Source organism: Lathamus discolor, chromosome 1, assembly GCF_037157495.1.
Source record: "Lathamus discolor isolate bLatDis1 chromosome 1, bLatDis1.hap1, whole genome shotgun sequence".
In the NCBI taxonomy this organism is placed as follows: Eukaryota; Metazoa; Chordata; class Aves; order Psittaciformes; family Psittacidae; genus Lathamus; species Lathamus discolor.
The window spans coordinates 108,844,829-108,856,203 of NC_088884.1; the positions used below are offsets into that span (position 1 = coordinate 108,844,829).

An 11,375-nucleotide genomic window follows, 5' to 3' on the forward strand; every position below is an offset into this window, starting at 1 on the left:
TGTAGCACACACTGGCTTTTTTATTCCTCAAGAGCCACACAGGCTTATCCTAAGCATGTCCTGGGCTGGCCACATGGGGCTGGGGTGATGCAAGGTAGGATGAGGCTCCACAGTGCTCTGTAGCAACACAGCAGCTCTCACGTGGGTGCAAATCTGGGAGGAAGATGCAGAGATAAAGCTTTATTTCTGCAAAATTCCCTGTGGCACAAGGAGGCGGGAGGTCCGTGGGCAGTGCCGGGACCGGGAATGGCGGGTTGCATGGGAAGGGTATAAACCAGGGAGTCTCAGAGCTGGGTACGGAAGCGCAGGTCGGTGTCTGACATCTTCCGTGCATAGTCCTGGTCGAAGCGCTCGTTCTGGGCCACTGTGAAGTAGTTCTTCCAGTCTCCAGTGATGCCTGGGGGCAGGTGAGATGGGGCTCAGTGGAGTCCAGGGGGAACAACGTGCTGGGAGACCCCCGGCCACTCACCTTTGCGCATGAAGGGGGAGGCACTGTGGTCCATGACCTGGGAGGGCACCATGCTGTAGTTGGTGGTGGGGTTGTCCCGCATGGTCTCAAAGGAGGTGTGTCGGGTGATGGTGTCCAGGGCTGCCTCTGGCAGCTCCTGCCCCAGGAACTGGGCCACCTTGGCAACCTCCCGGCGGAGATCCTGTGGGAAACAGGTCAGTGCTCCCCGCTCCTGCCACCCCCCAGACCCCTCACACCATCAACCACAGCCCCTCACCTCCTTCAAGTCCTCGTAGAAGAGGTAAAGGATGGGGTGATCCTTCCTCCGCTCCCAGTAGCCCTTGACGTGGTTGTACCAGGAGCCGTACGCCACTGCGTGGAGAGAGCAGCCAGCGGGTGTCAGTGGGTGACACAGCTCTGCGGGCTCCCCGCATGCACCCGTGGGTGCCTTGTCCCACCTCTGCCGGCCATAAACTCCTCCAGGTACTGGGCCCATGTCCCAGGGTGCGGGTGTAACTTGTTCATCAGGTCAAAGTGGTAGAAGGAGACGGCCACATCCTTGGCGTTGCGCGCCACGTAGATCATCTGCAGAGAGCTTGGTGACATGTGGGGACTTGCAAGGTCCCGGCAGGGCAGATCCCCCCTTATCTCTGCTTGTCCCTGTAGGTGTGTCCCCTCCAGACTGTTACCTTGCAGTGGTTTTCCCAGAAGGATTTGGGCAAGATATGAGCTGGGATGTGGGTCTTGATGATGCGAGGGGGTGCCATGGCCTCCAGCTGCTCCGTGCCTGCAAAGGAGGTTTGCCTCAGGAGCACTCCCACCACCAGTGGGGTCCCCCCTTCAACCAAGCCTGGCCCACATCCAGCATCCCCTGCCACCCCTGGCCACCCCACTACCTGGCACCATGCTCCCAGGGGCAGCGAACTCCAGCATGGGCACCCGGTTGCTGATGGCATCCTGCTTGCACTTTTCGGGGTCACAGCCTTTCAGGATCATGTCCACAATCTCACTGACCCAGGTGGTGCCTGGTGAGGAAAGGTGAGGCACCCAGCCGGCACTGTTCCCACTGGAGCCCCATCCTGAGCACCAGAGGGGCCCCCTTTCACTGGCATCCCCCTACGTCCCAGTTGAGCGGGCTGCAGGCCGGTGCCTCCTCTCCCATCCCAGCTCCTCTCTGGTGTGCAGGGATGCTCACCAGATTTGGGGAAGCTGACCACCACGATGTCCTCGGGGTGGCTCTGGAAGATGTCAACCTTGTCCCAGTTGTGGGTGAAGGCGCTGACCATGGGGATGCCATGCACCATGCGCCAGGGCTGCCGAAGGTGGGAGTCTGTGTCTGCCATCCTGCTGGGGACAGGGATGCAGCGGGGGGCTGGCTGGCAGCGGAGGGCATCACGGGACAGGGACAACCCCCCAGTCCCTGCTGAGCCCCTTCAGGTGGCACCTGCCTCCCGCAGAGGTCTGAGGGGCAGTGGGCAGTGCAGAGAGCATGGACGGGCACGGCCAGCCCCGGGGGCCCAGGTCAGCACAGGCAGTAGGCAGCGGCCCTTACCGTGATGGAGAAGCTGGCAGGGGCTTTGCTGGCCGCAGTTTCACGCTGCTTTTTGTTCCCTCCCCACAGCTTTCTTTCCCCAGCTCCCTTTTACACAGCAGCAGGCGGAAGCCCCGCCTGGGGGGCTCCGTGGGGGTTTGAAGGAGATGGGAACGGGGAGCAGGGCTGACAGGGGTCTCGCCGGGAATCCTTCCCACTCTGTGCTCCCTGCAGAGCAGCTCGGTGGCTGGCCTCCGTCTCCAAGGGGACACCGAGCCCATACGAGCCCCTCATCCCGCTCCCCGCGCAGGCCAGGCTGGGGCACCGCAAAGCGGTGACCGCGGCCAGGGTGTCCCCGTTACCTGCCTCTTCTCCGGGCGCTCTGGCTGGTGGGAGGCGAAGCTTCGCCCCCAGCCCGGCGGGGCCGGATTTGTTATTCTGCCTTCCCCGTGTGGAAGATGGAGGCGCGGGGAGGCGCCTGGGGCTGCGGGAGGCGGGGGCCATCGTTAGGGAAGTGGCGCTGAGAGAGCCGGTCCCGGCGCTGCGGAGCGGGGAGCGCAGCGAGCAGATAGTAGGGATGGGGACGCAGCCCCGCTGGGGATGCTGCCAGGAGCCTGCGATGAGCTGCGCCGGGCTCGGTTCACGCTCCTCCCCCGGCTAAACACACAGATGGCCGCGGGGGAAGCCACAGCTTCCCCCCACCCGCAGAGGCAAATCCCAACCCAGGTCCCAGGGGGTTAAACATCACCCTGTTCCAGTCAGGGGATCAGCCTGTGGATGTGTCCAGCTCCTCGCACTGGGGCCCGGCTCTTGAGCAGGGTTAGGCTCCGGTCACACACCGCCCCTTCAAGGTACTCTAATACCGGTCCAAAGTTTGCCGAGCTGCGGAGCGCTGTTGCAGCTGATAATCGTGCTACTCGGAAAGCAGTTTAAAGGCCGCCCTGGTGGTAAAATGCTGACATTTACCTTTTTTCCATGAGCAAACATGGGCCGGGAGGGAGTGGGTAAGGCAGGAGAGATGGCAGCGGGGCAGGGGAGCAGCTCGCCTGGTGGCAACCTTGAGAAAGAGGTCCCTGATGTGTCCCAGGGCCAAGCTCCCTGCGAGGCAGTGTCACGGGCAAGTGACGCCCTTCACTCTGAAGAGAGAAGCAGCAATCTGGTTATTGATGTAAAACAGAGATTTCACAAAGCTTGGCAGTAAATGTGACTGCGGTTTAACAAGATTTGGTGGCATACTCAAGGTACACTTGAGTATTTACTGCGTAGAGGACAGGGTCAGGCAAAACTGTCAGGGAGACCCTCCTGTTGAGTCGTGAGGTTCAGAAAAGGCCACCTCACGTTTTGAACAACTCAGAAGGGAGTTTGGGCTGCAGATGGATCCACTCCTAGTCCCAGACTTGGTCATTTATGTCTAAAGGATTCTATATGCACAACCAATCCTGTTTGTCACTTGGCTTTCATGTTTAGCATCCTATTAATCACTACAAGAACCTTTTGCAGGAAGGGACTCCTCCTCGAGGAGTAAACTTGAGAAATCTCTACTCGAGGGGAGATCCTAGCGCACAGCCCACTGCCATGCAGGGGAGCAAAACAGGCCCTGGGCTGTCCACTGGTTATGGAGTCAGATAATTGATTTATAGCCATAGTTGTGTATTGACTACAGAAGTTAGCTTCCTCCAGACTTGGTTTGAGTCAGACCTGGACCAGCACTATGGTTAGGTGGGTGCGTTGTTCAGATTAGCCCTTGGCTATTGTGTTATCTGTCTCCCTTGAATCCACTTTGAGTCAGATGCAGCCCTCATGACCAGACACATCCATTACAACCTCCGCTAGTGAGTATCACTTGAGCAGGTTGAGGGGAGCACACCGGCACAGCCGGGACGGGCCAGTCAGGCATCCAGGATGCGTCCTCCCTGCCCGTCACAAACCGGCTGCGTGTGCAAACCTCACAGGCAAAGCTGGGAGCTGGGGAAGCACCGAGATCTCCGTCGACATTGAAGTAAACACATGGAGAGGGTTTGTTCCTATGGGAGAGCGCCCTTCATAGCTCTGCAGCTGTTTAGGAGTCAGATCCAGACTGCATCTCTTTGGCAATGAAAACAACCCTGTGAGACTGCCTTGCCAAAAAACTACAGTCTTGGAAACCCAGGCTGGAAATGGGGCATAGCTAGGGAATTCGGGGCTCCGAAGCTAAGCCATGTTCCCAGTGGGATGGGACTGTATTTCTCCAGCCACCCCCGAGCAAGGGCTCAGTGCAGCCGGGTTGGAGGCTGGGCTCCGCAGCTGGCAAGGGCAGCAATCCCGCTGAGCACACACTGTGCAGCACGGAGGTGTTTCCCTTCGCCTTTGCTCTGCAAACCACAGGGAGCCCCGGTGAGCCCCACCACAGCCCCCTCTGTCAAGAAACCTCTCACAACCCCGGGGCAGGAAAGCTCCTGAGCGCACAAGAGCCACTGCCGGCTAAAATCCACTGCATGTGCCCACCTAATCAGGGGGGAGCTGCTGCTGGGATTCAACCCCAGCTGCTGGATTGAATCCAGGGATTCAGGGCACTCAGCCCCAACACGTTTCCCTGCTGGCAATGGCTCACCCTCCAGTTACTCCAATTTACTGCCGTGCGAAAAGAGAATTGCTGCAAGGATGCTCCATCTGGACCTGCCCCCCCCCCCCGATGGAGAGGTGGGGAAAAGAGCAGCCGCACCAGGAAAAGGGATGAGCTCCCCATGCCTCCATCTGGAAGAGGACATCGGAGCCTACCGTTGCTCCCAGTAATGCTGGGCCATTCTGTGCCACAGGGAAGTGGTTCTTCCAGTTCCCGGAGATCCTTGCGGGCAAGAAAGTGAGTGGGGCAAATCCTGACAGCCCTGAAATATGTGTAGGTGTGGATGAGGGCTCCAATGCAGCTCAGGGACACCCTTCTCAAGCCCTCCACCACTGGTAAAACCCACCTTTCCAGAGGAAGGGTGAGAGGCTGTGGTCCATAAGGGCAGCACGCATGGCCTCATAGGTGACAGCAGGGTTCTTCCTCATATGCCCAAAGGACATGTGGTGAAGGATCCTCACCACCATCCCTTGCACCACCTCCTTGCCCAGGAACCACAGGATCTTCTGCACCTCCCATCATGGGCCCTGTCGGGCAGCTGATATGGGGAGGCTGCCAAAAAGGCTGGAGGTGGGGGGGGCAACCAGGGTGCCCTCCTCTCCATCCCACCCTCATCTTCTTCATGTCCTCACAGAAGAGGGAGAGGAGCTGCTTTTTCTGCTTCTTCTCCCACCCTCCCCACACATGCTTATAGCAGGAACCATAGGCTACTGTGGGAAGTGGTCAAGAGGTTCAGCCTCCACCTTTGCCAGCCGTGAAGGTCTCCAGGAACTCTCCCAGTGTGCCATGCTCAGGAGCACCTTGGACATCTGGTAGAAGCAGTAGGAGGAGATGACAACATCCCTGGGGTTGCAGGCCATGTAGATGACCGCCGAGGGAATGTGGATGTGTGGTGCAGAGCAGTTCCCCTCCCTGCCACTCACACAGAGAGGTGGGCAGCACCCAGAGCATCCCCTTGCAGTCCTTGTCCTGGAAGGAGGCCAGGAGCAGCTGGACTGGGAGCTGGGTCTTCACTACCTAGAGGAAGCAGCTCGATGTTTATGCGACGGGGAGCTTAGCGCTGCATCCCCAGCACCCGGCTCAGCCCCATTGCCACCCAGAGGTGCTGGCCGGTGCCCCAGGGCATCTGTGACACCGGGGCCACATCCCTGCCCCGGGGGCCCCAGCACCTCCGCTCCTCCCCAAGCGGCAGCGGGTATGTCGTGGTTTAAGCCCAGCCGGTAACGCTGAACCCAGGACAGGGTAAGAAAAGCCGGCTCTGCCAAGGGCACGGCGGGCCGGTAGCAGGTTTAACGGGACGGCAGCCGAGGCAGGGGGGGTTTGCTGCGGGCACCCCAGTGGAGGCACCGAGGGGAGCGGCGGCCACTATGCTTTACCCTCCCACAGCGCCAGGCGGCGCCACTGTCACAGAAACGGAGCGCCGGGCTCGGCCTGCGGGGCAGAGCGGACACCGGGGCCCCGGGCGTGCTGCGGGCCGGGAGCGGAGCTCCGCCGTGCTTCGGGGTCCCGGCACGGGAAAACGGGGAAAACCAGGGAAAACCAGGGGAAACCAGGGGAAACCAGGGGAAACCAGGGAACCCGAGGCGGTTCCTTCATTCTCCCCATCTCGCTGGATCCGGTGCGGGAGCGGGGCTCCGGCCACTGCCCGTTCGGCGCTGCCTGGAGCTCCGGCCCGTGCCCTCCCGCGGGCAGATGGGAGGTGTCGGTGCGGCTGCCGATCCCCACCACGGGATCAGCCCCAGGTCCATCACGCCAGCGGCTCCCGGTGCTGGCTCCCAGCCGTATCCACAGGGGGAGAGGAGGACCCGGCGGGGCTGTCGGTGACCCCTCCTGCCGCCGGGCTCCCTTTCCCCCGTGCAGGCACCGGCTGGTTTCTTCTGCCCAGCAAGGGGAGCCACACGTGGGCTAACAGAGCCGGGAGATCAGCGGGTGTGTGCATACGTTTCTTGCAAGAGAAAACTGATCTCCATCTCTCTGTGCCTCCAGAACGGCTTCTGTCCCTCCCCATGATCTCACACAGCCCCCTCCTCCCCATTACCTGCCCCTCACCACACTTTATCTCTCCCAATACTCCCTTTTTTCCTCAAGAGTCCTCTGGAGAACGACACACTCAGATGAGTGCCTTCTGCATGCCTCGTCGTCACACAAATAATTTGTTCCCCGTAGTGGCACATGCAATTCAATAACCACATGTAGCTTTAAAAGCACTTTATAGTTACAGGCAAGAGCTAAATGTCCTTCCTTCGCCTCACAGAACCTGCATCATCACAGACTTGTGTTTTACCCTGCAGTATTTCCTCAGTGGTGCATTTCAGTGCATTAACAGCAAATCACTCCTGAAATCGGAGAGGTTTGGGACAGGGTCAGAGTTATCAGGGTAAACTTCTCCTCCCTCCCAGGGCAGTACTCACTGAAGAGGCAGGACAGCCCCGGGGCCCATCAGCACAGCCCCTGTGCTTCCAGTGCGACCTCTGAGAGGCTCAAAGCTGCTCCCGGCCCAGCGCTTCTCGTTTGCCCCGTGGCTCCCAGTGGCAAAACTGCATCAGTGCGGAACAGCCGTGGGCTTAGAAGGGTAACTGTGTGGAAAATGTAAATGGCAGCCTTGTGTGCCTGGCGCGACTCGTAACAGCTTCCTTCCCGCTTGCAAGAACAGCCTTTTCCCTGGGAAAGCCGTCAGTGCAATTAGCAAATACAAATGTTGCAGAAACATTTGTTGTATAAGAACTCCAAGGGTTTTGTTTCCCCAAAGTTGTTCAAAACCTGCAAACAGACTAAAGTAGGTTAGAAAAACTCCTTTCTTAGAGTGGCCAGGTTTGTCTGGGTAGGCGATCCTGTGTGTTAACCTATAGAAGCCCCCCCGTTTTCCACCACACTGATCTTTGGTAATTCCCTAAGTAACTGTGATATAGGAAGGTGATTCTCATTATGCCTAGATCAAGAAGTATCTGTATTTAATTCTAGCAGGGAAAAAACCTTTTCCTTGAAAGCAGAGCCGTGCATCCCCAAACTGTGTTCAGTCACCACCACTGTACCACACTATTTTTCCTTACTGCCATCCCCATCCGCTTGTGCCTGCTGTAAGATAACTGCTGCCTCCTCCAACAAAATCAGGGACCTACAAAGCAAGTCAGTTCAGCTACAAGCAGTTTCAAGGTGGTTCATGTTGTGGGAGACCTCACTGGCTTTGTTCTTTCATGTGTTATATGCGAGCCTTATACGGGATCTATTTATGCTAAATAAGACACAAGCAGGTCCAGTTCCAACTTCAGAGGGCCATTATACAGTCATGTTTCCTCTCTGTTATGACCAAACCAGGAGTTTTCCTTCCATCTGAAACAGCAAATGGTAGGTTGAAGCAAAACTAAACAGGACAGGAATGAATCACTCCCGTGCTTAGAACAGGATGAGGGTTTAAAAAAACCCACCCAACCAACAACAAAACAAATAAACCACCAACCAACAAAAGCTAAAGCCCAGAAGGATATTTTGGTAGTGACCTTCCCGACGCAGCTGCTCACATATAAATGTTTTCTAACAAACAAAAGCATCTTATGAACCAATGCGTGCCGGTTAGCCCATGAAGACTCGTGTGCTGACAGCGAGGTGTGGGGAGTGATTACCTTTGGCCATGCTGATTTGGTTGTTCTGCTTTGCTACAACTTCTGCAAAAAATCAGCAAGCCCTTCCCTAAAGTCTGTCAGGGAGGTGATGCCATTGGAGTGGCTGGAATTGGAGAAATCCAGCAAAACCTGAGCAAAATATCTCCTCAGTGCTGCAGGCCTTAGTTTGGCAAGGGAAAGGAAATTCAATTGCACTCCTGTGGCCCATCCTCTTGGCCAGGGAAAATAACTCCTGATGGTGGCTCTGCAGCCACTTGTTGCTGAGCAGAAGACTGGCTCTAGGAGGAAACTCTTGATTTGAAGCAATGTAGTCCCACTGTTTTCTGCACAACTTGGTCTAATTTGCTTTTTATGGGGAAAGCTACTTCATGACAGTGGAAATGCTCTTAGCTCATCAGGCTGCACCCTGAGGCACCTTTTCTTGTGTTCTCTTTTCTTCTCATCTCTGAGTTTCTTGGGTTCTTTTTAAAGTTACTGCCACATTTACAGCAGAGATGTGTGCAGCAGCTTGAAGAACCTCCCAGAAAACCAGCTCAAGAACCACCATTCAGCTTGTCCACTATTTCATTTCATGCCCTCCTATTTGATTTATTGGTGTGAATCGTATCAAATGCCTGCGTAAGTAGGTTTATTTGTTATTTTCTTGGAGAACCTTTCCCTCTACTTGGCAGCACTGATGGTGAGGACCCGGAGAAGGATGCCAGATGAGGGTGTCCTGTGAGCCTCTTGGTAGTCAAAGTGTCCCCTGCTGCACATGTGAGCAGGAACTCATGCCAGCTCTTCAAGCCATCACATTTGTATGCGCATTCACGGACTTATGTTTCCTCTGTTAATAGTAGATCATTTACAGGAGCACAGAGAAGAGGCTGTCTCCAGCAGGTGATTTAAATGCTGCCTGACCTTGCTTTCTGAATTGCATTTACCCGTATGGCTTTCAAGTCAAGTATCTCATATACAAGTGGTAGAGCTTCAAAAGCCCTGTTTTGGCTTCCCACCTCCCCCCACTTGATCTTTTGCTTTTCTGGCTACTCTTGTTGCCTATTCCTCCACACAACCAGCTCATATCGATCACCCTCATGGAAAAAATGCAAGCAGTAGAAAGTTTAGCAAGAGTCCTACCAGAGTTTTCCTACAGATGGTGAAAGAAACACCGCTTCACCACCACGGCTTTGCTCACTGCAAATGTTAACACTGCAAAATAAACCACTCTAGGCCATGTCCAATACCTCCCGTGCAGCCAAGGGGTTAGGAGGAAGGCTGACGTAACAGTGAGGTGGAATCAAGCTGCTCACTGCTGTATGAAGAGGCAGGGTGCATGACTTGAGCTCATATTCTGTGCTTACAGCCAGTTCCAGCTGCCCCTGCCAGCCAGAGCTGCACATGGCCCCTCCTTAGCAGTAGCAAGGACAACCTTACAGGATGATTTTTGGCCACCCTCTTTTCCAAGCACCCCTCTAACTAGTGAACTATGACTGTCCTGAAGAGTTGCTGGGGAAAGAGTAATTCTGATCCAGAGACAGAAGACAGAGCCTGACCGCCTGGCTGGCCTTCCCCCTCCCAGGCAAGATAATGAGTGCCCTCTGTTTAACAAAACCACTTGGCATTTAACCCACACAAACCACAAATGATACCTTCTCACCTGAAGGGAGTAAAAGCATTTCACCTCCCCATATGCTACAAGTCTCTTGTTAAAAGTACCTTCGATTTTAGGTATTGTGATTAATTTCTTTTGGCCCATGGAAGGTATTTCTCCTGGACCACCAAGCTCTGACCCTGACCAGAGCTACCGTCCACTTCAGTTACTCTTAAGATAACTGAAGATTCACAAAGGGTGCAACCCTGATGGTTTCTCCAAACCAAACCCAACTTGGGTTCAGACAAAGAGATAGTTGTGTCCCCTACAACCGCAGCAACAACAAATGCCTTCTGAACACAAGAGTTTACCTAAAATAAGCCCCCAAATTTGTGTCCTCCATACTGTCTGTGTTGAACAGATCTTAAAATGCACACAAATGAAAGCTTAAGGGGCATACTTCTGCTTAAAGGCGCTTTTCTGACACCCTGATCTGTGCAAAGAGCTTCTCTTTCAGGTAGTGCTCAGGAGTAGGAGGCAGTTAAACAGCAGCCCTCCAGCACTGTCCCCCAGTTTTGCAGTTGTGCTGTGAACAGGCAGCTCAGGTACCCCAAAGGGAAGAGGGACTGCTCACCAACACCATCTCAACAAAAGTCCTTCCCTTTCTACAGCTGCAACCTCCCGTGGCTCAAGGGCAGCCAAAGCCCCTTTGGCTACTGAGCTGGAACAGTTCAGGAAGTATTGTCCAGATGAGACCACCTCACCAAACCTCCTTTACTTTCTTTTTTTCAATCAAGAAAGCCATTTGTTTAAACAAAAGCAATACAGATTTGGAACAGCAGCCCCATACTTCTGGAACTGTTAACTTTTTTATTAGGGAAAATATAAAGTAACCAGAGAAACAAAAGAGAAACGAGAAAGTTCATACCCAGCTCCTGGTCACTGCTCCTTCTCAGGGACTCCTGGCCCCTGCTGCAGTTAATATCATGTTGGAACCACAGCCTGCCCTGTCCATGCCTTTTGGTCCTTGAGGAGCTCTTTGTCTCCTTACCTACAGCTCCTCCAGCTGCTTCAAGCTTTTTTGAGCTCTCCCTGCTGCAAGTGCACAGGGATGTCACTACACTGCGGCTCTGTCTCCACCAGTTTTAGGGCAAGCCACGTTCAGAAGTAGGGAGATACCTGCTTGACAGCCTGCCTGATCCTGGCGTGGGAGTGAGAAGGGGGAAGATGGACCAACACAGCAGACATTGTCCTGCCAGACTGACTTTATGAAGGTTGCTGTTGTGCTGCTGCATTCAATTAATTACATGTGCTCTGTATGTGTACTCCTTGGAAAGCTTGAGTATTGCATTCACTGGCTCTCCTACCACCTCTTTCTGTTATTTCATTTTATTTGGCAGAAGCCAAGCAGTCATACTCTGAAGGTGAATGTGCTCCCAATACTTAACTTCCAACAACTGAGTCCCTAGGGATCTAGCCCTTGTCCTGTAAGACGGTTAATTGGTTTGACCCCAGGATTTAATACATACTGCCACTTCACTCCAGTTCAGGTCCTTCTTCCATGTCTGTGCCTTTTGTACCTCAACATAACTGCCCCAACA

General features: G+C 54.8%; 2 protein-coding genes across 7 annotated transcripts; both read right to left on the reverse strand.

Moving 5' to 3' along the window:
- LOC136019601 (sulfotransferase 1B1-like) lies at positions 1-2,865 on the reverse strand. 6 transcript variants are annotated; one of them, XM_065689988.1, is made up of 9 exons: positions 2,728-2,865; positions 2,346-2,463; positions 1,644-1,792; positions 1,345-1,473; positions 1,138-1,235; positions 907-1,033; positions 726-820; positions 470-650; positions 1-397 (listed from the first exon to the last, which is right to left on the reverse strand). In XM_065689988.1, exons 3-9 carry the CDS (start codon positions 1,789-1,791, stop codon positions 285-287), a joined length of 891 nt encoding a protein of 296 aa, XP_065546060.1. In that variant the 5' UTR covers position 1,792; positions 2,346-2,463; positions 2,728-2,865; the 3' UTR covers positions 1-284. The 6 variants fall into 6 exon arrangements, with proteins under 6 accessions (XP_065546060.1, XP_065546043.1, XP_065546051.1 ...); XM_065689971.1 differs by having other exon boundaries at positions 2,342-2,463; XM_065689979.1 differs by having other exon boundaries at positions 1,644-1,795; positions 2,342-2,463.
- A 225-nt stretch (positions 2,866-3,090) lies between these two features.
- On the reverse strand, positions 3,091-5,671 carry LOC136006381 (sulfotransferase 1 family member D1-like). The gene is given in 8 exon segments (XM_065664389.1): positions 3,091-3,186; positions 4,737-4,803; positions 4,924-5,108; positions 5,191-5,291; positions 5,325-5,378; positions 5,381-5,451; positions 5,537-5,598; positions 5,657-5,671. Coding segments are annotated over 8 exon segments (651 nt in total).
- Between the last annotated feature and the right edge of the window lie 5,704 nt (positions 5,672-11,375).